General features: G+C 42.6%; 1 protein-coding gene across 1 annotated transcript; it reads right to left on the bottom strand.

The window, feature by feature from the left end:
- On the bottom strand, positions 1–27,103 carry LOC144221355 (uncharacterized). The gene is made up of 6 exons (XM_077751830.1): positions 27,005–27,103; positions 26,133–26,306; positions 21,199–21,271; positions 16,743–16,876; positions 3,569–3,667; positions 1–60 (listed from the first exon to the last, which is right to left on the bottom strand). Exons 1-6 carry the CDS (start codon positions 27,101–27,103, stop codon positions 1–3), a joined length of 639 nt encoding a protein of 212 aa, XP_077607956.1.
- Positions 27,104–27,311: the final 208 nt, after the last annotated feature.

Raw genomic sequence — 27,311 nt, 5'->3', positions numbered from 1 at the left:
TCACAGCAGAAGAGAGGGGATAAAAGCTACCATTAGTGTCACTGAGTCTGCACTGGGGACCTGTGAGACACAGGAAGTGCATTAGGCACATAATGTTCCCATTTGAGCACTTTTCTTAAGATGTCGTGAGGCTTTTTCACATTAGTCCTCATTTGAGGCTCACAGCCTTCTGCCGTATGATGAACAGAATCACCAGACATCAAATGGACTATGAAGACCTAACTAACTTCATCCATGTTGTAAATTCATCTCAAGACTGGAATTATCCCAGCCCCCGAGAGAGGGCTAGTGGCTGTGATGTTTGCTCAAAGAGATCCAGAGAAAGAGATTTCTTCATTTCTTTCTTTAATGCTGCCAATTTCCTTCAAACACTGTCTTAATCACTTTTCACAAATGTGATATGCTGTGTATTCATTTTCATTCATTTAAAAATGTTTCCTAATTTGCCTTCTGATTTCTTCCTTGACCCATGGATTCTTCAAAAGGATATTGTTTAATTTTCAAATATGTGGGATTTTTCTGATATCCTCTTAATAATTCCTAGTATTTTTGTTTTGTTCAGAAACCTACTTTGTATGGTTTCCATCATCTGAAACTTACTGAGATCATTTTGAGTGTTCAGAACAGAGTCTCTGAGTGAATATTTTGTATGAAGTGGAAGAGAATGTTTGTGGATGGAGTGTTCTATAATGTCAATTAGCCTAAGTTGAATTTGTTGATCATATTGTTTAAGTCTTTTTTATCCTTACTGATTTTCTCTTGAGTTGCTCTATTAATTACAGAGAGAGTGGTGCTGAAACATCCAAGTATACCAATGGATTTGTCTGCTTTTTAAGTTTCTGAGTTTTTATTTCATGTACTTAGAAGCACTATTATTGGCGTCACACATATTTAGGATTGTTATGTGCTCTTGATGAATTTATACCTTTGTTATTAGGAAATACACTTTTTTTATACCTAGTAATATTCCTTGTTCTGAGATCCGCTTTGTGTTATATTAATGAGTGTCACTCCAGCCATTAAACCATTTCTGTTAGTGTAATTAATGGTATGGTTGGTTTGAAATTTACCATCTTGCCATTTTTCTTTCTTTTTTGTTTTTCTTTTTTTCTTCTGTTCCTGCCATCTTACGATTTAATTGAATATTTTTATGGTCTTTTTTTACCTTCATAGTTGGCCTATTCGCAATGCCTCTTTGTTTTGTTTTTAGTGATTGTTCTAAGATGTGAAAAATACGTTTTTAATTATCACGGTCTACCTTCAAATAACATTGTACTACTTGGTTATATTACTTCACAGTCTCCCTGTGTTCGCCCTTCTCAACCTTTGTACCACTGTTGTCAATTACTTCTTCATTTCACTCATAAATACTATAAAACATTGTTATTATTTTTGCTTTAAACAGTTATTTATCTTATAAAGAAATTCTAAAAGGAAGAAAGATAAGATAAAATATGTCTTTCATATTTACCCAAGTAATTTTTGATAATCATTATCAAATAATTATTATCAATTAACTATTACTAATCATTATTAAATAATTATTAATATTTCTGATAGGTCTCATGACTTTCTGTAGACACATAGTGCCATTTTCCTTCTTCCTGCCACGCATTCCTCAACATTACTGATGGTAAAAGCCCAATGTGATAAATTTGGTAAGATTTTGTATACCTTAAGAGTCTTTCATTATTTTGAAAGATACTTTTGTTCTTTGTGTCTTTGTAGGTAATCTTTTCTTTTTTAAAATATTTTATAAAGACATACTATGTTCTCTTCTGGCTTGCAGAGTTTCTAACAAGAAACCTGGGGTCATCCTTGTGTGTCTTCACACATACCATGTTTTACCTATGGTTGGTCTAAAATTGTTTTCTCTTTATCTTCGATTTTCAGCAACTTGATTATGAGTTGGTTTGGTTTTCTTTATTTTCTTTTCTACTTGTTTGTTTTGTGTTAGTTGTTTGCATTTCTTGGGTCAGTAAGTTTATAGCCTTCATTGAATTGTTAAATTTTTATCTATTTTTAATTCAAATGTCTTTCTGAACACACCCCTATCCTCAACTTTCTTCTCTCCTTATTGGACAACCCAATTAAACATATAATAGATCATTTGATATTGTACCACAGGCCTTTTTTTTTCAGTATTTTTTCTCTATTTGCTTCATTGTGGATAGTTTTTTATTCATTTACCATTTCTTCACCTGTGTCTAATATGCTGCTACTTTCCACATTTCAAATATTATATTTTTCATCTGTAGATTGTGAGTTTTGGTCATTTCATAAAAGTTTTTTAAAAAATTACTTTTCTCATATTGTTCATGTTTCCCTCTGTTTTCTAAAACATGTGGAGCATATTTTTAATAGCTATTTTAATGTCCTCATTTGTTAATTCCTTCGTCTTGGTCACTTCTGGATCTATTTGTATTGATTACTTTTACCTGTTATGGGAATATTTCTGTACTTCTTTGTATGTCAGGAAAGTTTTTTTAAAGCTTCTTTATTTATTTTGGGTGGGGGGAAGGGGCAGAGAGAGAGAGAGAGAGAGAGAGAGAGAGAATCCCAAGCAGGCTCTGCATTGTCAGAGAGGAAACTGATGAGGGATTGGAACTTACGAACCATGAGATCATCACCCGAGCCAAAATCAAGAGTCATACACTTAGCCAACGGAGGCACCCAGGGACACCTGTCAGGAAATTTTTAATTGAATTCTGCAAACTGTGACCTTGCTGTTGTTGCATGCTAGATTTTGTTGTGTTCCCTTAAAGAGTGTTGGGCTATGCTCTTGCAGGTAGTTATTTGTGATCAGTTTATTCCTTTGAAGGCACGCTTTTAGGCTTTGTTAAGGCAGATCCAGGGTTGTATTTAGTCTAGGGCTAATTGAGCCCCGTTATTAATATAATTCTCTTCTGAGGATACTTACAAATACCTCAGTACTTTGAAATCTTTGCACTCTAGTTGATGGGAAGACAAGTATTACCTGCCTTGTAATATTATTGCTTTGTGTTCATTCTTGGCTCAGGCTCATATATGAACCAGAGCCTTTAGAGGACCTCTATCCACAGATCTCTGGATCTCTTTCTTTCTCTCTGTCTCTCTTTCTCTCTGTAGCTCCCTCCTTTCACATATTTAGCCCTAAAAATTCTATTTGCCTTGGGCTTTCTAATTTGTAATCTCTGTCTCTTAACTCAGTGAGAATGCTGGCCTCTGCCTGGTTCCCCTGCTCTGCTCTGTAGCTTAGGAACTGCCTCTAGGAAATCATTTTTGGGGAAATCTTTAGTGCTTACTTTTTGTTTTTTTCACTTATCTCAAGGATCATAATGCTGCTCAAGGATCATAGTCCTGCACTATTACACCATAACCATTACTGAGTATATAGTCAAGCCTCATGGCTATTTGAACCCTTTTTTCATTGTCCTATTTTAAGATCATAATGTACCTTTTTTGTTGGCTCACATTACAAGCCCTGGTGCACAATGGTGAAGATACACTTTACATGAACATCTAGAAATCATTACTATTCTCTCACAATGACAACGTGATGGAGGATGACTGGACACCTTCTGGTTACCTGTGAAATTTCCTTTTCTTCTTCAACCTTTTCAACAGCTCCCACTTTTCTTTTGGGGGATTTTTGTGCTTCTGGAGAAGCTGTGTCTGCCCACCATTGCTATAGGGGTGGAACGGATGATGTAGAATTAGTCAAGCAGTACATCTATCTCATTTCTCTGGCTACGGTGATCGATTCAGGGGTGGATATAGGATTTAATTCAATTAAATTGGGCTGAATATCCAAACTGCTGCTTAGAGCTGTGGGACATGGGCACATTACTGCGATCCAAATGATGTTGGGATACAAATGTGAGGCCTATGACTAAAGCAGCCAATTAAAAGATTTTTTAACGTTTTATTTATTTTGAGAGACAGAGAAAGACACAGCATGAGCAGGGGAGGTGCAGAGAAGGAGGGAGACACAGAATCCGAAGCAGGATCGAGGCTCCAAGCTGTCAGTACAGAGTCTGACGTGGGGCTCAAACCCACGAACCATCAGATCATGACCTGAACCAAAGTCAGATGCTTTACTGACAGAGCCACCCAGGTGCCCCTATAACAGCCACTTGTAACAGCACCAGCAAAAAGAAAGGAAGAGTCAAGAGAATAGAAAGACACAGGGACAAAGCCCCTACGGCCTCATAATCCTAGAACTCTGTCTGTATCTAATGATGGATTTCTATCTGTACATCTCAGTTATATAAACCAATACATTCTTATTTGTTTAGGTCAGATGAATTGATTTTTTGTTTGTTTGTTTGCAACCTAAAGTACCCATGCAAATACAGAAGCATACCGTATGCTGTGCTTAATAGCACTTTAGTATCAATAGATATTTATTTTTTCTAAGTTTTTAATAAAAACCTCTCAGAGGTAAACATAAGTTTCTAAACTCATATCGGTTTTTGGTGTTATAATTTCAATGAAACGATGTGTTTAGAAAAGATTCTAACACAGTGTGAACAATCATCTAATATCACAAGTGCTTACTTATCTGTACCATCAAATTGATATAATCTTGGCACTAAAATTTCAGTTTTACAGTTGAATCTTAAACCACCGTGAAGAACACCTGAAGGAAATAACAGAATGTTCCTGGTGATAAATAGACTTCTTAAGCATAAAAGTTGAGAGATAAGCACTTGAAAGAAAGAAGGAAAGGACAGGAAAGGAAGGAAAGAAAACCCAAAACCCAAAACTCAAAAACTCAATTCAATAGGGAAACCAGGATGAGAGAAAGCCTAATGGTGTGTGATCTTATGAAAACTTGGTTGTGCCCTGCCTACATTTCCCAAATAGCTATGACATTTCAAACCCTCAGGAATGACGGCAGCACACTCAAACATTTCACATAAAGATGAAAGTGTTAATGAAAACACGATTGTACCCTCAGATGCTACATGAACTTTTTACTCAATAACATGGGTCACACCACACTTTCATTATTCACTAACTTAATTGTGAACGGCCAGCTTTTGAGGACTGGGTCAAATACACAACCCTGGGATTCTGGTTATTTTCTTCTTATAAGATTTAGAACCATGGCATCCGTATCTAATTTCAGGTTAGAAATTTGTTCTAACCTGAGCAAAAGGTATATATTTGTGAGAAAGGATATTATGGGGAGTGTGTGTGTGTATGTGTGTGTGCACATGCACACACGTGTGTGTTAATTCCACATGCGAAATCTCACAGAAATGATACAAGGCTAACATAGCCGGCTTGGAAGCAGAGAGCAGCAAAGAGAGAAACAAAGAGTCACACACATTCCTACAACAGGAAACAGGCAGCACAATAATAGTATCTGGACATGGATGGCCTGGGCAGGAATCCCCGCCTCCTATAAGAGGGATGAAATTACCTCCAATGTTCCTTCTCACTACCTCACTTGGTCAAGATGCAAGTTCCCAGGAGATATGGTTCCCGTGGTCAAATGGAGGTAACGTGAAAGGAAAGCCAGGCTGTGGCCCCTTTGGCTTGTGCTCCTGTAATGAGAAGTAAACACCTAGAGCTATTCTCCGCCCACCTCCCCAAATTAGAGTTCTGTTAGGTCAAGAGACCTAGACTCTATCCAGACAAAATGGCACCACTGGCAAGAGCAGTATCTCTAGAACGGGGATCCAAAGTGAGTCTCAGCTCCTCAGAGAGCCAAAGTACTGAAGAGTAAACAGCGTGCTTACTGTCATTTTGTTCTGTCATTTAAAGTTGGTCAGAAAATTAAATGTTTCTTGAAATACACGTCTCAAAGGTAAAATGCCACTAGTCCGGTAGGAGAATGTTGAGGAAGGAATTATGTAGAGATAATACCTGTGATCATGCTGTGTGGCTCTGAAAGTAGCAGGAGGAAAAGCTGGAGACTGTAGCCTGCAAGCTGTATTGTGTCACTTAAGGAGACTGACCCCTTAAGTCCCCTAAGAATAATAAAGAGCAGCCTTCCTAAGAGAAAGGGTAGGTTTCTCAAATTCTCCTTTGAGGAGAGAACAGCAGATGACGTCCGTTCATCTATGAAAATGTCTCTATAGATATCCCTCTTTTTTGAAGAACCTACATTAGGGTGGTAATTTGTTTGGAAAAGCAAAAATCCTCTCATTTCTTTCACTTAGAGAAAACAGGGACCAGTGCAGGACTTTCAAAAAAGCAAAGAGGCCCAACATGAACTTCCAAACTTTCAGAGAGTGGGGGATAGTCGCTGCTGTGTGCCATCTCAGTTAATGAAAGTTTTCATAGGAANATCTGTACATCTCAGTTATATAAACCAATACATTCTTATTTGTTTAGGTCAGATGAATTGATTTTTTGTTTGTTTGTTTGCAACCTAAAGTACCCATGCAAATACAGAAGCATACCGTATGCTGTGCTTAATAGCACTTTAGTATCAATAGATATTTATTTTTTCTAAGTTTTTAATAAAAACCTCTCAGAGGTAAACATAAGTTTCTAAACTCATATCGGTTTTTGGTGTTATAATTTCAATGAAACGATGTGTTTAGAAAAGATTCTAACACAGTGTGAACAATCATCTAATATCACAAGTGCTTACTTATCTGTACCATCAAATTGATATAATCTTGGCACTAAAATTTCAGTTTTACAGTTGAATCTTAAACCACCGTGAAGAACACCTGAAGGAAATAACAGAATGTTCCTGGTGATAAATAGACTTCTTAAGCATAAAAGTTGAGAGATAAGCACTTGAAAGAAAGAAGGAAAGGACAGGAAAGGAAGGAAAGAAAACCCAAAACCCAAAACTCAAAAACTCAATTCAATAGGGAAACCAGGATGAGAGAAAGCCTAATGGTGTGTGATCTTATGAAAACTTGGTTGTGCCCTGCCTACATTTCCCAAATAGCTATGACATTTCAAACCCTCAGGAATGACGGCAGCACACTCAAACATTTCACATAAAGATGAAAGTGTTAATGAAAACACGATTGTACCCTCAGATGCTACATGAACTTTTTACTCAATAACATGGGTCACACCACACTTTCATTATTCACTAACTTAATTGTGAACGGCCAGCTTTTGAGGACTGGGTCAAATACACAACCCTGGGATTCTGGTTATTTTCTTCTTATAAGATTTAGAACCATGGCATCCGTATCTAATTTCAGGTTAGAAATTTGTTCTAACCTGAGCAAAAGGTATATATTTGTGAGAAAGGATATTATGGGGAGTGTGTGTGTGTATGTGTGTGTGCACATGCACACACGTGTGTGTTAATTCCACATGCGAAATCTCACAGAAATGATACAAGGCTAACATAGCCGGCTTGGAAGCAGAGAGCAGCAAAGAGAGAAACAAAGAGTCACACACATTCCTACAACAGGAAACAGGCAGCACAATAATAGTATCTGGACATGGATGGCCTGGGCAGGAATCCCCGCCTCCTATAAGAGGGATGAAATTACCTCCAATGTTCCTTCTCACTACCTCACTTGGTCAAGATGCAAGTTCCCAGGAGATATGGTTCCCGTGGTCAAATGGAGGTAACGTGAAAGGAAAGCCAGGCTGTGGCCCCTTTGGCTTGTGCTCCTGTAATGAGAAGTAAACACCTAGAGCTATTCTCCGCCCACCTCCCCAAATTAGAGTTCTGTTAGGTCAAGAGACCTAGACTCTATCCAGACAAAATGGCACCACTGGCAAGAGCAGTATCTCTAGAACGGGGATCCAAAGTGAGTCTCAGCTCCTCAGAGAGCCAAAGTACTGAAGAGTAAACAGCGTGCTTACTGTCATTTTGTTCTGTCATTTAAAGTTGGTCAGAAAATTAAATGTTTCTTGAAATACACGTCTCAAAGGTAAAATGCCACTAGTCCGGTAGGAGAATGTTGAGGAAGGAATTATGTAGAGATAATACCTGTGATCATGCTGTGTGGCTCTGAAAGTAGCAGGAGGAAAAGCTGGAGACTGTAGCCTGCAAGCTGTATTGTGTCACTTAAGGAGACTGACCCCTTAAGTCCCCTAAGAATAATAAAGAGCAGCCTTCCTAAGAGAAAGGGTAGGTTTCTCAAATTCTCCTTTGAGGAGAGAACAGCAGATGACGTCCGTTCATCTATGAAAATGTCTCTATAGATATCCCTCTTTTTTGAAGAACCTACATTAGGGTGGTAATTTGTTTGGAAAAGCAAAAATCCTCTCATTTCTTTCACTTAGAGAAAACAGGGACCAGTGCAGGACTTTCAAAAAAGCAAANTAATGAAAGTTTTCATAGAAATGCTCTTCTTTTCTGATGGTGGGGGTGGGGGTGGGTATGGGGGGCTGTTTTGGAAATAGCACACTGAGGAAGAAAATAGGTAGTGTATTTGTTTCAAGTCTTTGTCCTCTAAGTTTCTAGCAAGCAATGTGGTTTATTGTTCTCGTCCATAGCATCTGGCATGATGAACCTGATCTCCTAATGTCTTGCCTTTGCCATACTGGATTATGTGAAGCCAGCTGAAGGAGAGTTCATCCTTAGACTAAGCCTGTGAACAAAAGCCTTGGGGTTTGTTTCAATTGCAGCTGAGCAACACAACAGAAGTGGGAGAATGAGGAAAAGGAAGATGCATCATTGTTCTTTAACTGCCAGCCCCTGTCCTTAATGCTCAGAAGAATAGTCAGAGAAGAGCAATCACACTGTCCTATAATGCAGTCTTTTGTAAATGTAATACACGGATGCAATATCTAAATACTCAGGCTCTGACAGTTCCATCCATCAAAATACCGTCCTCACCATGTCATTGCCGCAGAGGAATGGATGCAAAATGACAGTCATTCAACCAGCCAAATAAAACGCGCCAGAGAAAAAATAGAATGTGAAGTCACTTAGGGCCCTTTGATATAGCTTTGCAATATGGATCTTTTCCCCTATTCCTTTGTTGTCTGTGTGTAAAAGCCTGCATGACTATATACTTTGCACAAACTTATAAACAAAATTCATTTCCCTAAATGAGTATAAAGGTAAAAATTCTAGCATTTACTCTAATTTCCTTCTTTTAAGTGATAATTTCACGAAATACTGACTACATTTATATGTGCATTAAAGTGTTTATAGGGGTGCCTGGGTGGCTCGGTGGGTTAAGGGTCCAACTCTTGGTTTTGGCTCAGGTTTCTCATGGTTTTGTGAGTTTGAGCCCCATGTCAGGCTCTGTGTTGGCAGTCTGGAGCCTGTTTAGGATTCTCTCTCTCCTTCTCTCTCTGCCCCTCTCCTGCTCATGCTGTCTCTGTCTCTCTCAAAATAAATAAACTTTAAAAAAAGTGCTTATAGACTCATTTCAAAATAGGTGTAAATAATATGGACATACAGAACTATATATCTATAATTAAAAAATAAAATAAAGAAACTGAAAGTCCACTTTCTCTCTTCTTTTTCCCCTGTGTGCTCTTTTTTAAAATAAATTGCACTATGTATATCAATATTTAAGATGATCAGATGTTGACTTAGCAATAAAGCTAACTTTTGATCCAGATACCTTATTGCAGATTATTACACAAATACATGGAATCTCAAACAAATAACATTTTTAGATAATATACCTTTGAGGAAGACCGCCTGAGCAGCACAACAGAAATCATACCAGGCATAAAGTGAGAAGATAGCTCTGGTCTCAAATTCTTCTCTTACAGCTCATGAAACTAGTTAATATCTAAGTTTCTTTATTCTATTTCTAAAATGTTTTTAAATGTTTATTTATTTTTGAGAGAGAGAGAGAGAGAGAGGGAGAGAAAGCACAAGCAGGGGAGGGGCAGAGAGAGGGAGACACAGACTCTGAAGCAGGCTCCAGGCTCTGAGCTGTCGGCATGGAGTCTGATTGACGCGGGGCTTGAACTCAAAAACTGCGAGATCATGGCCTGAGCCAAAGTTGGTCGCTAAACCAACTGAACCACCCAGGTCCCCCTCTAAGTTTCTTTATTTCATTGCAGACTTCAATATGGATTTTTATTTTAATAATCTCAAAAATCATTAAGGGTATTATTTCATCTTACGCACTGGGGATATTCCAGTGAACAAGACCATGACCTCTGGAGCTTATGTTCTGGTGGAAGAGGTGAAAGTCAACAAGAAAACAAGTGATTTTGTGGGACGAGCACTGGGTGTTATATGAAAACCAACTTGACAATAAACTATTAAAAAAAAAAGAAAACAAATGATGTTATTTGTGATAGAGAAGTGTAATAAGGAAGAATAAAGCAGGGCACCTGGGGGGCTCAGTTGGTTAAGCATCTGACTCTTGGTTTCGACTCAGGTCATGATCTCATGGTTTGTGGGTTTGAGCCCCACATCAGGCTCTGCACTGACAGAGCGCACTGACACTCCACTGACTTCTCTCTCTGGCTCTCTCTCTCTCTCGCTCTCTCTCTGGCTCTCTCTCTCAACGTAAATAAATAAATAAACTTTAAGAACATAGAAAAAGAAAGCAAGGTAAGGGGAGAGAGAATACCATTATGGGCCTGTGGTCAGGGGAGACTCTCAGAGAAGAGGGAGTCTGAAGGAAAAGCCAGTAAGCTGTGCGGGAAGAACATTTCAAGGACAAGCAGGGAAACACTAGAAGTCATTTCTATCCTGGATCAACACAATAATTTAACAGGACTCAGATGTGTCTGTGAACTACATAAACAAACACCACTGAACTCAAAGTATGTGCATCCCCAATTCAACTTCCTCGTAGGCTAGCCTCTTCTTTTATGTTACCTGACACAGGAAAAATGTGACGGAGGGGAAGTATGCAGTGGGAGCCTCAGTGGGTCTCATTTTGGCATGAGCTAAGTGACCCTGAATCCAGGGCTGATGGATGGGCCCCTCAGGACTCACAAATGACCTTGGCAGGTGAATTGTACTTGTCAGAGCTGGAGAGAGGGCTGCTCAGCCGCAGGGCCCTGGGAGCCCCTCTGGGACCCCCCCCCCCGGGGGGCATGGCCTGACTGAGCGAACACACTGGGAGATACACCAGCCAGGGCCTGAGCAGAAGCACAGACCGGCTCTACAGTTAGGAACGGGTTCAGCTCATCTCAGCAGAGAGCAGCCAGACGATGTCTGGGACCACAGAGCGGGGACCGGCCCAAGACCCCCCGTGAGGCCAGGACCCCTTCCCCCATCCTGACATCAGGAGAATGGGAAGCTCCCACTCCTGGGAAGGCGGCCACCATGTGGGGAAGGTGCAGGGGAGAGTGGGGAGGAGCAGGTCTGTTAGGAGTGAACCACACTGATGGACTATTTACCCTGCAGACATGATCCAGCCTAAAACTAACTGGGGACCACTACGTCTACACCCCCACCCCCACCTTCCTGGCCCAGCCCTGGGGAGCAGAGGCTGGTAAGCAGGAGCAGCTCAGCCAGAGGAAATAAAAAAGGGTGATATTTTATTTGTTTTTATGAATCCAGCGTGTGGTGACCTGTCAGCTTGGAGGTCCAGGGGCTGTGAGAAGAGCAGTGCCGGCCAGAAACCCAGTGCTGGCCTGCAGCTCAAACAGAAAAGGGCCCCACGGTGCCCAGTGTTGATGCTGCCCAAGGACGGTCGTGCCTGACTGGGAAGACGGGAGCCACAGGAGACAGGCAGAGGCGCAGCCCGCAGCGTCAGCTTGCTGACCCGGGGACACAGCTAATGGGCCTGGAGCAGGGCGTCTGTGCTCCGAACGTGCTTCCAACTAACAGAATCGTGTAAGCGTGTGTGTCAGGATCCGGGATTTTGGAGCACCGACTTTCCTAAGTTGTCTGTGCTGACTGAATATTTTGAATCCCTAAAAAGGTGGTGAGATTCAACTGGGCATTTGACCCCAGGCTCTACTGTACTGTTCGCAGGGGCTGTTCAGTTGGTGGGGGGTTGGGGGGGGACAGAAGGCAAGTCTCCTGATGCCCAGAGGGTTACGACGTCAACCGTTTCCCAAGGTGGCAAGGACTGAATGGGCCTCTGGCCCCCGTTGGGAATCCCTCCTCGTCCCCATTCTTGCCTGGATTGAGGGGCGTGGACCTGAAGGGTGTGAGAGAGCATTTAAGGAAAGGGGTTCTACAGTGCTTTTCAAAGGCTCTACAATGCTTCCCGCACAAAATCCCCGTATCCAGAATTGGGTTAAGATCACAACCCTTTTATCTGTAGATGCCCTGGATACTCCTCCTCTGCGAGTGAATAAGTTAAACCTTTAGTCCAGGAGGGAGCCCCAACAGAGATGTCATCCTCCACGGTCAGCTTCATTATCTCACTGCAGAGTCCAAACTGAAGGCGACATTAAGGCCACAATCTTTGTGTTTTTTCAGTTCATCATCTGTCTGAATATGACCAAGTAATTGATCTTCATTTTCTTTAGAAAGATTTTTAAAAACATGAGCTCTTATTTTTAAATGTATAATTCAGATGTGTATACCTCCTGACTATTTATAGACTTAATTATGGATTGTAAAACTAATTATAATCTCTGTGGTGTTTCCCTCTGAAATTGCTCCAGATATTCTACATTAATCTTCACTATATCTTTATGAGGTGTGGTCATAAAAGCTATTAAAATTCCTTTAATAGAAAGAAGAGAAGGAACGCGGTTTGCCCAAGGTCAGTTGCCAAATTAGTGCTGGGACCTGGCATAAAGGTCCCACGATTCCTGCTCCCGTGCTCCACGCAGGAAGCCATGGTGCCCCTAACCCATGACACCACGTCAGGACCGGCTCCGGTTCAGCCAGGCAGGCAGACATCCCTGGCCAGTCAGAGAAGGCGCAGCCCACCGCGCGGCCCAATCTAGTCCGGCCCTTAGACCAGAAAGCAGCACAGACTGAACAGAGGACGGAATGACAGAGAAGCAGTCTGCCGTCTCCATCCCGCACAACAGACCATGTTGGAGCACTTCTGTCCCATAAACTCAGTGTCGCCACAGCGACAGTGAAAGCAGAGGTGCAATGAGCCTGACAGTCACATGAATCTATTAAAATTCAGAGAGTTTAGGGGCACGTGGGTGGCTCAGTCATTTGAGCGTCCAATTCTTGATTTCAGCTTAGATCATGATTCCAGGGTTGTGGGATTAAGTCTTACACTAGACTCCATGATCAGTGTAGATTCTCTGCTTGGGATTCTCTTTCTCTCTCCTTTTGCCCCTCCATGCTCTAGTATGTGCTCTCTCTCTCAAAAAAAAAAAAAAAAAAATCAAGAGTTTAATACATGAAAGGCCCTAAAGTATTTCTCATGTCTTCTCCCATTTAATCCTTTCAAAGCTTTGTGAGATACATGTAATTACCCTGACGCACGGCTGGTAAGCACCAGAGCCACCATCTGAACTCAAGTCTTATGGTGTCTTCCACTGTTAGAGCAAATGCAGCATGAAGGCGGGTCCTTATGGGTCCTCAGTGCTGCTTTTGGGGACGGGAGAGACAGCCCAGAAAAGGTCTCTCAGAAGCCAGTTCAGGAGGGGCCAGGAGATGGAGTACAACATGTGTCCCTCATGTTACCTCTTGGCTGTGGTGCTGATTTAATTGTGACCCTAACACACTCTGGCACCAGTGTGAAAGCAATTGCACAGAGGTATAAATGATATTTAAACAAAACAGATGCTGGAGGAATGGAATAAAGATAAATATCCTTACGGGGGCGGGACAGGTGGACACACGTCTCCACAATGGGTTTGGCTTCTTAGCCTTCAGGGCATCATGGCTCTTTTTTCAAGACCTTGAACAGCCACCGCTTTGCAGACACGTTCCAGCACAAAGATGCAGTATATTCTCACATCTAAAAATATGCCCAGCCAAATGGGGGCGGGTTGGAATTAAAGTGTGGCCAGTGAGGATAAGGAAGAGAAATGAGTCGGTGATAAGTGACTTTCTGAGGTCTAGAAGGAATGGTTCACATGCCAATTGCTGCATGAGCCATTTCTGTGCCACAAGCTACCTCCAAACAACTATTTATTTAACTTTTAGTCTGTGAGGCAGCAAACTGGTCTGGGATCAGCCGAGTGGTTCTTCTGTGGGTCTTATCTGGACTCTCAGATGTATTTTCAGTAGCTGTCTGTCAGCTAGGTGGCTCAGATCCCAGGTGTTCATGGGACTGTTTAGCAGGACCACCTTGTTTCTGACCACCCAGCCACCCAGCCCAGACTTCTTCACATGGTCCCAAAAGCAGCAAGAAAGGAATTCCTAATGCCCTTGTACTTTTCAATTTTCTGTTTGTATCATATTCGCATTAATCAGTCAAAGCAAGACGCAAGGCCAGTCTAGACTCGTGGAGGCAGAGGTAGATTTTACCTCTGGTGGGAGGAGCTATAAGGCTCCTGGATACTTTTGCGATGTATCTGTGCCGTCTGGCTGTAGTGACTCACACTGTCCCCACATGCAACACATGCTCTTCGTGTCAGATCTCTTAAAAGCCTTACACGATCAGGGCATCAGATTTGATGTCCAGGGTCTCAGAATCTCCCCCGATAGGAGTCCTCTATAGCCAGAGACCAAAGAAGACAAGATATACGTCCCATCACACACACACCCTACACTCATGCTGTAGAGAGAGTCCACACCATGTCGTGCTGTGTCATGCCAAATAAATATAACGTACCGTAAGAGGCACTGCCAATAAAACCCGTCACTGGTTCCTAAGAATTCTGAAATGCTATAAGACAAACATGCCCGAAGCAGAAGGGGCCCTTGACTAGAGCCTGGGGTGCTCCTGGGAGGGCTTCCCGTGCACCTCCTTGACCGTAACCTGGGAAGTGGCTTCCTGGTCCACTGCTCTTCTTTTGGGCTTTTGGTTCCTTCTCTGAAATGTCTTTTTCTTTTCCTGAAAAAAGTCACCCGTTTTGTAGGTGAGCGGGTATTTCAACCTGCTTTCTGACGGTGGAGTTTTGAGAGTTTAGAGCATTTCTGCAATTTGAACAATCTCAGTGCCTGTAGGTTAAAGCCAGTGCTCTTCTACTTGGATAAAACCCTTAAAACGTATCTTTAAGTTTTCTTAGGAGCTATTTTATCTAGTTGAAAGGTGTTTTTAGGTGCTGCCCTTAATCTTCTATAGATGTTAACAATTTTTCTTACAGCCACACTCTTGATTTAATCTTTACCATTAAGGCTTTTTTTTTACTGTATGGTGAGGCAGAATGTGAGTTCTTTTCTAACTCAATAGGTTCTGAGCCTCCTAAATTCCCTCTACATTCTGCTTGAAAGTAAATAGTTCTTTCTTTAACTCACCCTCTGTTCCCATGCATTATCACAAAAGAAATGACACTTTTAAGGCTCTGTCTGGTGGTCTCCTTGGCAAATCCCAAGTTCCGGGGAGGTCCTCCCCCTTCCCAAGCTGTGGCAGGTGTCAGTTCTGCCAACGCTGTGCTCCTGCACAGAACGCAGGCCTCGCCTTCCCGGCCCTGAAGGCTCCGCCTGCCCCTGTCTCCAAGCCAGCGCTGCGCCTTCTTTTCCTTTTGGCAGCGCCCCGATTTCACCGCCAGTTATTCTGTACAGTGTGAAAACTGCCCCCAACTCAGCTGCTTAACATAATCACCATTTAGGTGACTTAGGGTTTTGTGGATCAGCACTGGGGATGGGGCCCAGCCAAGAGGTCGTTGCGTGTGTGTGTGTGTGTGTGTGTGTGTGTGTGTGCGTGCTCATCTCTGCTGCATTCACTTCTGGGTATGAATGAAATTCAGCCTCTATGGTAACTGGCTGGGCCTGTGAAATGGGACACCGGGGGCCACGTGGTTCTCACCATCTGGCGGGCAAGCCCACGGAGTGGAAGTGGGAAAGGTCCCAGCACTGAGGAAGCTCTAGCACAAAACCCCTGTAAGCTTCTGCGGGTTCTGCTTTTGGGACTGTTCCGTTGTCCCGAGAAAGTCGCAGACCAGGCCGGGTTTAAAGGGCATGGAGGAACCTCTTCCCTATCATTTGTCTTCTGTCTCCCGTCACCCATGAGTTGCTCTTTTTCTTTCTACTTTACTCCTTTGCTAGCCACAGTCTCGTAAGAGTTTGTTTTGTTTGAAAGCTTTCTTGTGTGAATGTGTCCTTCCTTTGCTCTGGCTGGATTCACTGTTTGGCTTGGTGTACAGTCTAAATAAGAACTATTTTTCCTGCCCAAGCTTGAAGGTGTCCCTCCACTGGCCTCTGTCTTTCACTATGACTGTTGAGATATCTGAAGACACTCTAAATTTTGATCTTTTGTACTTGACCTGACTCTCCTAAGTTGTGAAGCTAGGCCTCGGTTTCCTCCTATTAAAAAATAAAAAGGTACCACAATCTAACCTTCCTCAATGTGCTATGTGGAACCACACGAGAATGCATTGTACATAACGTGGCTGGCAGAGGTCGGGTGTATAAAAATGGCCCCAGAATGGCAGGGAAATACTCTATATCCCCCTCTTCCTTCAGCATAATTAAAAACAAGGAATGAGGGCTTGGCATGTCCCAGGCCACTTCTCATTGTCTCAGATAACCAACCTCCTCAAAAATCCTCAGAAATATTTTGCTGGGACTCCCGGGTGGTTTGGTCGGTTAAGCATCCAACTTCAGCTCAGGTCCTGATCTCACAGTTTGTGGGTTCGAGCCCCACATCGGGCTCTGTGCTGACAGCTCAGAGCCTGGGGCCTGCTTCAGATTCTCTATCTCGCGCTCTCTCTCTGCCCCTTCCCTGCTCACACTCTGTCTCTCAAAAGTAAATAAACATTGAATGAGAAAACATATTTTGCAAACCAACTGACTGAGAAGGAAGAAAGGCAGTTTTGGAGCTTCATATTTGTTCTATCATTTCTGGAAGGGGCGTTTTCCTTACCCTTCTAAGAAGGCTTTCCCATCCGCTAGCCACAGCGTGGTTTGGCGTCTGTCTGGCACTGCCGCAGAGGAACTGCTGGGTCACGAGTGAGAGGACAGCTTTTGGATCATATGCCAACTGATTGGCGCTGGTTTCTGTGAGGAGAAAACTTAGATGGTTATTTTCATCATGTAGGGCCAACTTCCATTACACAGGTGATCCCAGTAAAGTGTGGGGGGGGGGGATGAGGTGACATTACTGAGCTGTGGAGAAAATCTGAAAATGGTGATGAAATACTCATTCCAAGCCTTCCACAAGGAAGAAGGTTGTCTGCCTGCCATTGCTTCTTAGCACTGAAGTTTGGAGGATTAGGGAAGTTGATGCAATATGGGATTTGAAAATCCTTACTCTTTTTCATGCCTCACCTCTCTTCCCACAACTACTCAGATGATCAAGAGGTGTTTAAAAATGACACAGCATCTCGTTATCATGGAAATATGAATATCTAATGTGAATAAAAATTAAGCCATGGGGTATAAATTAAGGAACAATAAAAAACATTAAAATTGTTCTGAAAACTCCACTTTTCCCTGAGGAAATTAACCTTGCAAATGCGTTCCTTTTTCTTTTAAGAAAAGAATTTATTTTTGGCAGATGCACATGGGAAATCAGGAAATGTATTTTAAGCATATACATCTTTTGTTTACCACAGGTATTCTGTGGGTTTGAAGAAGAATGTAAAGTCTCTGTTGAGATCCTGCAAAAATACAAAGCAGAAGGAGACATGGCCAATAATTTTTCATTTAAAGTTAAAGCTTTATACAATGATCATTATTACTTGTGTTCACACCAATTTTTATGATCTAAACATATGGTTACTTGATTTACTAAAACTATAGGATCAGGACGGACACTGGGCTCCCTCGTGACCAGGTACATGCAATAAAATGACAAGCAAAGCAATATCAGGTCTCAGAACACATTTCTAAATGTTTATTTTTGAGAGACAGAGAAAGACAGCGTGTGAGTGGGGAAAAGGCAGAGAGACAGGAAAACACAGACTCCAAAGCAGGCTCCAGGCTCTGAGCTGTCAGCACAGAGCCTGACGTGGGGCTCGAACTCACAAACCGTGAGATCAAACCCTGAGCCGAAGCTGGAGGTTTAACCGACGGAACCACCCAGGTGGCCCCACACTTCTCAGTGTGAAACTCAATATCTACCTGCCACAGGCAAGTATTTAAGGAAATTTCCTTCCATTTAGTTGCCTGTCGCCTCATTAGTGAATTGAAGCCTACTGAATCCTCCAACTTTAAAAATTTTGCTCTGCTTTACGGAACACTGATAAACAGAAAGACACAACTGTCTACAAATAATTCTAATAAAATGCTGGCTACTACAAGCGCTAGAGCAGAAGTAGAGATGCGTGCAGTTTTAGGGCGTTCATTGCCTCTGCTTTAACTAAGGCTCAGACATTTGATGCAGTTATGATCTTGTTAACATGGTAATCAGCAGTATGATGATACAGAGGTGCAGACAGTGGCTGCAGGCACAAAGACCAATTAGGGTGCTGTTCTCTATTCTAGGCCAGAGGTAATGAGCACCTGAATCTGGGAATACAACTTAAATAAGAAAGGAGTGGATAAGAGAATCATTATGAGAGAAAACAGAGGTTTGAGTAAGTGATTTGTTACCATTCTAAGAAAAACAATGGAGATGAAGGAAAGAATCCCAAAATGGACCTGAAAATTTCTACATCTGGTCTTTGGAGTGATCAGACTTTGGAGATGTGACCAATATATACTCTTTTCAGGCCTAAGAAGGACACCATCTTCCGTGAAAGCTCCAGACGGGGTGACCCCGTAGGCTGCTCCCGGCTCCTTGGAGGCCAGGCCTTTCAAGCAAGCCCACGTTTAATAGAAGTCCGCTATGTACCTGGTGTGGGGTTATGTACTTGCGGGAAATGCAAATGAAGATCAAGCCGGTTCATCACCATGGATGGCCTGCAGTCTTTTAAAACTGATGGGTCTGCCATGTTCTGGCAGCACCTTGGAGCCCAGTGAGAGGCAGCACCCCCACCCCAGGGGAGGCCCAGAGAAATAGGTCCAGAGGTGTCAAACAAGGCGCGTTTGTCAATTTTGCTTCCCCCTAGAGATGCCCTAAGCATGGTCCTTCTTAGTCCTCCAGCAGGTAGGGAAGCAGCACTGGAGGGCTTGAGGAAGGAGGCTGGAGACGTGGTCAGAATCGTCCCGGCCTCTCCCGGGCTGCCCCACTGAAATCAGCCGCATCAGGACCAGTGGTTTCTGTAATTAAATCCCGCGGACACTTCTCTGTCGCTGCAGCAGTCAGGAGTGACAGATAGGACAGAGTAACAGAAAAACGATTCTAACTGACCTAAGCAAAGGGAATTCACTGGCTTATAAACCTTACACAGTCCCAGGCTCCCAGGTCTTCGCCTACTGTCCGGTGGAATTCCTGGCACGGAGCCGCATCGGCCTGCGGGGCCCACAGGCCGTCCTGTGCTCAGGGGGCACACAACGACTGTCTGCATCTGGGCACCACTGGGTGGGGTTCGCTCAACCCAAACCAAATGAACCAAGGGTAGGTTAGGCGTGGTTTCCACAGGGGAAGTGAAGCTCATTATCAGGATCAATAAATGCATATCCACATTAGCGTTTGCTGTGTATGATTAGACAGGAGCACAAGACACTCTTCCCGTACCCACTCCAACTTCTCAGTCTTCCTCACCAGCTGCGCCAGAAGCGGCCTGCGCTCTGCCCTTTCTCAGCTTCATTCTGCACTTTGGAAAGCTCTGCGGCCTTGCGGCGGCTCGCCTGGGTTGCTAGCCACAGGCGCCCCACTGAGACTCACATCGTCTCATTATTCCCACAACTCCAGGTCCTGCCAACCAGGCCACAATTCCTGGCTGCCGTCTGTCTTGGATCCCCTGAGGGTCAGGCTTTGGCAAAGCCCCCAGTGTGCCCGTTTGGGGGACGTACTAGAACTTCCAGTACTGAGACTAGAGAAAAACAGACTGACACAGGCTCTTGCTCCCTCCACGGCTGCCTTGAAGGGCCGGTTACTCCAGCCAGGAAAGGCTGGGGCATTAATGCACAGGGAAGGGGAGTGATTCGTGAGAGGCAGAAAATGAGAAGGGGCTAGAAGCCTGCCTGGCAGACTATTTCTAAGGGAACATTTAGACAGGGTCTCCTAAGATTGCATGACTGAGCACCAGGCTGTGTTATCTCCTGAGGCTGTGACCACCCAGGTAACGCACCCCGCGTGTTTGCTTTCCAGCTTTGGCTACCCCATTCCTGTTTTTGTCTTATTCTTACTGCCTTGTCATAGTGCCCCCACACCCCTCCAGTAAAGAGTTAGCATGTCACTGGGCGCCTGGGTGGCTCAGTCGGTTAATCGTCCAACTTTGGCTCAGGTCATGATCTCGCGGTTCGTGGGTTCGAGCCCCGCGTCGGGCTCTGTGCTCACAGCTCAGAGCCTGGAGCCTGTTTCAGAGTCTGTGTCTCCCTCTCTCGCTGACCCTCCCCTGCTCACGCTGTTTCCCTCTCAGAGATAAATAAACAAACAAAAAAAAAAATTAAAAAAAAAGAGTTAGCATATCACTTGCTTTGGCTTTGCTTCTTAGGGAACCTGGGCTAAGACACAGGACTTTCTCCTTAGGTTTCCTGCTAGACCACTTCATCTCACAACACAACACACGTCCTTCTGGGGAGACACCACCCACTCCCACAGTTTCTGTAATATATATATCTATATATATCACATTTGTTTTACAATAATAAAGTTTGTTTTACATATAACACATATATATATAATCTGCCATCTGAGGACTCCCGGGCCTCCATCTGTATCCTGGGCTTCTGTCCTGAGCTCCTGGCCCCAGGGACCCAGCTCTTTCTGGAGGTCCCTCCCAGGAAGGCCCACAGGAATCTCCAACTAACAAACTGATCCATGTGCTAAACCCAAACTGTTCTTTCGTAGATATTTCCCCTTCTTCTTCTTCTTTTTTTTTTTTTTTTTTTTTTTNNATTTTTTCCCCTTTTTTTTTTTTTTTTTTTTTTTTTTTTTTTTTTTTGGTTTGGAAAATTCCCTTCTTAGTCAATGGCATCACCATGTTTTCCTAAATCAGACACATGAAACCACCTTGACCTCTCAGTGTCTCTTACGCCTTAGCATTCACATCACCTTTCACCAGGCCTTGACAATTCTATCTTGTCACCAATATTATTCCCCTTCTACTGCTGTAACCTCTCCAAGCCATTGTCCCGCCTCTCCTGTGGGCTCCGGCCTAGCGATCACTTCTCCTGGGAAGTCCTCCTGGATATTCATCCCTTCCCCCGGTTCAGGCTGGGGTTCCTGCTGTGGCCCCCACCGCACCTGAACATCTGCTCTCACTGCACCCCTGCATCAGAGGGGTCACTTGTGCTCCTTTCTGTGTGGGGGCTTGGGGGGCTCTGTCTACCTTGCTCATGACCGCTTTCCTTCACACCTGGCGTGGGGTTAGGCCTCAGAATATGTCCACTGTATACACACATCTGAAAAACAAAAACGGTTTATCATCTGGACACCATCTTGTCAAGTCCAGAACCTGCAGTCTCCTTTCCCAAGAAATTCAGAAAACGAGTGCGTACTGTCTTGCCTTTGCACGTTCTCTGAACAGCTTTCATTACAAAATTATATGAGGTAGAATTATAATGACTCAAGACACTAAGCTTTCAGGTAGATTGTAGCATCCGTTATTAAGAAATATTACCATATAGATGTGAAAGAAATCCTTACTATATGTTTCAAAGTTTGTTTGCTTTCTGTTTTATATTCTGGTGTTGCTGAAACATAGATCTTAAAATCTATAGAACTTAAAAACTGATTTCACTGCAAGTGAGTAAATGAAACACAAGTCTTTACTCTCTACCAGAGCTTGTCGCTTGTGCACAGAGAGCGCAGGACACAAGTCATATTTTTATGCACTTATTTTATAGTGTGGACATTTTACTCGTGTTACTTTTTCTTGGACTTTTTATTGTGCAATCAGCCTAACCCAACATGCCTCTGAAAGTTTTTTTCTTATGCGGTTTATTTTACCATGATAATTACCATGATATTTATCTTACCATGATACTTATTATTTATTTTACCATGATGATTAAAAGTGGCCAAAAGGCACTTAAAAACATTCCCCAAAATTGCTTTTTCACTTCAAATAACCAAGTCACCCGACTTTTTTAGAAAATATTTATGACACTATTAACATACATATTTTTAAAAATGCCAACACATAAATATTCTCTGTGCCACGTAACACACTGCTTAGCACTAAGATTAATTTCTCTCTAATAATATATTCAGTTAATATGAGTTATTAGTTTTCAGGGTCCTCAAATGTTATTGAAACTTAACTAACATAAACTGAAGTAGAGGTAGAGGTCAGGGAATTGAAATAGAGTGCAATTCAACTTTGAAACTGGTTTTAGGTTGGGATTCCCTAAGGAGAAGTAAAATTTCTTTTTACAAATCCGTGCTGAAATTTCTATTTCAATTTTTATGTGTAAACATAACTCAATTTTTTAAATCAGCCAAGGCTACATTTGGCAAAAACTAAATTGTAGCTTGCCCCAGGATTCCTTAAGTCGATTTCTTAATGACCTACTCTAAACAGGTCTGGAAATGAGGCAGGGGGAAGGGACCTCTAACTTTAATTTTTAACTTTATTTTTTAATGTTTGTATAAATCAAATTAGTTTAAAATGTTAGTTTTCAAAGTAGGGCAGGAAACCTAGGGGGTGGCAGGCATCGCTCTCAAAGGCATCGCTCTTAAAAGCATCTCTGTTCACTACTTTCCAACTCACAGGGAATGGCAGTTCATCCTTAAAAAGTTGTCAGGGGGCGGTACAAATCCTACTCTCACTAACAACAGGACCCAGATGAACCTTGTGCATCGCTGCAGCATTAAGAGTAGCTAGAAAATGAAAGTGAATTATGAAGGAGATAATGGTCTGTGAACAAAGACATTTAAATTGTCAAAGAAAGAAACAGTCTAATGAACAAGAAACTTAAATGAAGAAATAAAGCTAGCCATGAAAAAAATCTAGTAAATCAAGTTGGGATTCTTCCATTTATTATAGTGCCTACATTTGGTGTGAATAAAGCTTGGAAGGCTCAAAGAAATGAAAGAATAAACAATTATGAAATAACCACTTAGGAAACTTAATGCTGACCTAATTATCATATTAAAAAATATTAAATACTGGTCACTTATTTTTTTTAATATCATTACAGCTACACAACCTTCTCTGGAATGTATTGCACTGCTTTGCTCAGCGCATACCCTACCTCCATTCAGAGCAGCCCGGCGTCACATAATGCTTACATTTTCTCCCATGTAAATGGTTCTTAACAGTCCTAGGTTATAAACAGCCATCTCAAGACATCCACTATGACATGCATCATCATATCCTTTAATAAACTAATCAGCACATTCCAGACAACAGTCACGAACATACGGAAGGGCTTTAGCTGCTTTCCAGGACAACTGTCTCTGCCTACTTCGGGGTTTAATCCCACAGTAGAGAAGTCTTTATTTTCTTCTAAGGTCATAAACCATGCTTTATTACAATGATGGGTCCTCGTAGCTCTGACATATTTGGCCATTTTTTGTAGATGTTGAGGTCCTATTATAACCCAGCAAAGAATTTTCACCTGATAGGGGCATCTGAATGGCTCAATTGGTTAAGCGTCTGACTCTTGATTTTGGCTCTGGTCATGATCTCATGGTTGTGAGGTAGAGCCCCCGTAAGGCTTCTCTCTCTCTCTCTCTCTCTCATACACACACACACACACAAATAAATAAACTTAAAAAATATAAAAAAAAGAATTTTCACCTGATAGAAGGATTCAGCGACACCTGTGTTTCCATATTTCTGATAACTAGCATCCACATTCAATTTCATCTGCTCTTCTAGATGATTCTATTAAGTATCATCTGAATGTCTTACATGAGGGTAATTATTCATAATGTTAGGCTGGATGTCACCCTGTTCTTCCAACAAAATACTAAATAGCTGAGAACATAAGAAAAATATGATTGCTGATCCAGATGGTAAGTCAGATTTAACAGTGCAGCCAAGAATTGGTGGCTCCTTCCATCGCATATTTCTGGCTTGCTGGGGCAGGGGGTGGGAGGCAGCAGCAGTGGCAGCCACAGCCCAGTGTGCTCCCGGCCGTGTGCTCCATTCTCCAGCACTATTACTTTTTTTTTGAGAGACAGAGAGTGTGCACATGTGAGTGGGGGAGAGGCAGAGGAAGAGGGAGAGCGAGAATCTTACACGGGCTCTATGCTCAACGCAGAGCCCCCTGTGGGGCTCGATCTCATGACCAGATCATGTCCTGAGCCGCATTCAAGAGTTGGAAGATTAACCGACCCAGTCACTCAGGAGCCCCTCCAGCATTATCTTGAAGGATCTGTTTGTACGTGCACATGTTTCTGGGATTCTGTGTTACTCTGTGTGAGCATGCACATTGTTTCCATTACATGTGTTGCTCTCTAACAACAGTGAAAATTGTCAAGTTTATTGTGTTGAATCAAAGTTGCTGATGGAAATTTTTAGGGTTATTAAATATAATATGGGTTCAGATCATAAATGAGAATTTAAAAAATGGAAAAGATAACCAAAAAACCGACCTGAAAACAAAGATAAGTCTGTTACAAATGGACATTACAGTGACTTTTAATAAACGTTAGAAACATGCAAATTAACTTTCTTTTTTAGTTTTATGTTTAGAAAAGGCTATTATAGGCTTAATAAGGACATTTTATTTTGAAGCATATTATCTTCTAAATTGATTTGTTTTGGATTATGTCTCTGAAAATCATTTCTAGGTCTTCAGTTATTTAAATGTGTGAGTTGAGCTGATAATGGGGGTGGAAGAGGGGTGATACATTTAAAGACTTTTCCTGTAAGGAGTATTAAACATAGAGTCCCTCTATAGATGTTATTTTAATCCATCTAATGAGACAATGCAAAAAAGGTCACATTTTGCAGTGGTAATAAAACTAAGCATGGTCTGCCTGCATGTATAATCATAGAACTGACTGCAGACAACTGTATAAACAGTTAATAATGCAAACAAATCAATCTGTCCACAGTGATTAATCACTTGTTCTGTACCTAGCAGTATGCTAGATGGTACCCAGTGCAGAATATTGGCCTTCTAGATGCATATTAATTTCTCAGAAACTATTCTGGGAAATAAAATAACAGAAGCTATTCAGGCTAAAGGCAATTGATATTTAAAATCAATGTGCAGTCATTATTTGGTTTTCAGCCAAAAATCACTGCTCTCTGGTTGCTCTTTCCACTGACTTGAGCAGGTGACTCAATGTCACTAGGTGCCCTAAAAAGAATAAACATAACTGTCTATAACTTTGGGATGGGCGGGTGGTATTCAGACAGAAAGACAGACAAATAGAGGGATGTTCTTCTGGTTGTCTAAGAATACCATTTTGAAGGATCTGGCTGTCTCAAATGCTTCCTTAAAAATAAAACAAAACAATACAATAACGCCCAACATAAACTAGCTACATTTTTTAAATGAGAATGTTTTATGTTAGGTTCCTTTTTAAACATTAGGATGTAAAAGTTGAAAAGAGGATGAAGAGACAATCACTTCTTCCAGAATTTCACCACTGCCGCTGTTCTCTCCAAGGCGCCTACTGATCTGACACTAAATCCAACGGACACCTCTCTGTCTCTGTAGCTGTAAGTTACCTCTCGGGCATCAGTGAAAAAAATGCAGCTAAAGTTGGCTTAGGTAAAATTTGGATACTTTGGATCATATAATTGTAAAGTCTGAGTTTATAGCTTTCTCCCAACTGTTCTTGCAAAAGTTGTAAAATGACCTGGCTGGTTGGCACGTGATCCCTGTGAGCACGGAGAGGAACATCTGATGGTGTGTGTCTGGGTCATGTTCTAACTCTGGGGCCGCTGGGGAGATTTGCTCCAACCAGGGCGTCTGAGCCACAGGCGGAGGAAGCACGGTTCCCCACAGGAAAGTCAGTGTCTTTGTTGGAAGAAGGGGCAAGCCGTCAAAACCCACTACAGCTGCTGGCCCGCTTGTGCTGTTTGTCTGAAATACCTGGGCTAGATGGGCCCCTTTATGAAATACTTTTTCCTTGCCTTCTTTGACATTATTGAACGTTTCGGCCACCTAGCGCCATTTCTACCCGGCTTCCTGCAGGATGGACTCTCCATAGTTCACACACGAGTGTCCAGATTTGCTGAGACCCACCTCCCTCGTCAGTCAGGGCGGCTAACTCAGGTCGCAGGCTACACACCCCAATGGTGGCCCCGTCATTTGAGCATTTATAAAGTCCTGGCGTTCACTGCCGGTGCTTTCTCACCTTTGCCACCTGCCGGTCTCTGCCTCCAGTGGGGACAAGGGCCTGGCTTCTGCAGAGCCTGTGCGGTGCCCACCACGGGGGAGCTGCAGCCGCTCCAGCACCCAAGTAACCTGGTAGAACTCCCCAGGGCTCAGGCTTTCCCAGCAGCCGATTAAGAGCAGGAAGCCATGAGACCTGGAAAAGCGGAAGCAAACTTTGATCGATAAGACAGGAAATGGGAAAAACCTGACAGATAGGTCGTTTGCCTTTTCTCGCCCTGAAACAAAACCTCTTTCATGGGTTTCATACGACCTTTCTGGAGATGTCCTGCATGAATAAACACGTGGCTATGTTATCCTGTGAGGCTGCAGCTAGTTTGGCAACGCATCACCTTCTATGTGCTTTTCTTTTTTCCTAGACTCACCTGTGTTTTTATCTTCCTTGAACTTGTCTGGGCATAGCACCCCAGAGAAAGTCTGAGCATGCACCTTTGTCTCAAGATTTACTTCTTAGGGAACTTGGCATAAGATACTGTCTTTCTTTGCCCATCACTCAAATTTGGTATTCATTGGGGGTAATCCTCAGGTCCTTTTCATTTCTCACAACCCACATTCTGCCTAGAGGGCCTCTTCATGCTCATGATTGGAATTACTGGACACTCCAAGATCTCCATCCTAGGCTCCTTTCCTGAGTTCCAGAACCAGATCTGAGACGTCAACTACTTGCTGCACAGGTATTCAAACACAACATGTCCACAACTTAAGTAATAGAATCTCGCACTTGCATTCAAAATTGCTCATGCTTGGACATTTCATATCTTGTGAATGACATCATAATGCAGTCAGTTGCCTAAGCTGGAAATTAGAATCATTCTTGGCTCCTTCTTCCCTTACTGCCCATTCTGTACACCCCCAGGCCTTGCCATCTCCTAAGGGCACCTTGGTCTCATCCAAATTCATCTCATCTCCACTGTCATAGGGTCTCCAAGCCATTCCCTCATTTCTCCTGCAGTCTCCAGACCATTCTTTAGAGAGTGACCCTTGTAAAACACACATCTCAAAGGCTTTCTTTTGTTCTTAAATTTCCCCTTTAATGTTACATAGTCTGGATCTATTGCTTCACTCCTGCCCATCACTCCAGCTACATCTCCTGGCTTTACAAAATCTAGGCTCCAGCTCTACTGATTTTTCTTTCTTCATA

The sequence above is a fragment of the Crocuta crocuta genome, unplaced genomic scaffold (assembly GCF_008692635.1).
Source record: "Crocuta crocuta isolate KB4526 unplaced genomic scaffold, BGI_CrCroc_1.0 scaffold20, whole genome shotgun sequence".
Classification (NCBI taxonomy): Eukaryota; Metazoa; Chordata; class Mammalia; order Carnivora; family Hyaenidae; genus Crocuta; species Crocuta crocuta.
The sequence above is the reverse complement of the archived record's forward strand: the minus strand, read 5'-3'. Positions and strand labels throughout refer to the sequence as shown.

Bases quoted from the DNA above. Each gene is read 5' to 3' on its own strand.
- LOC144221355 (XM_077751830.1), bottom strand. From the start codon at position 27,103: ATGGCTTGGAGACCCTATGACAGTGGAGATGAGATGAATTTGGATGAG. The intron at 21,272-26,132 runs GTGAGAAAGCAC...TTTGTTTTTCAG, and splicing joins GAGACCGGCAGGTGGCAAAG to ATGTGTGTATACAGTGGACA. The intron at 3,668-16,742 runs GTAAGGAAAACG...CCACCCCTATAG, and splicing joins GGGAAAGCCTTCTTAGAAGG to CAATGGTGGGCAGACACAGC.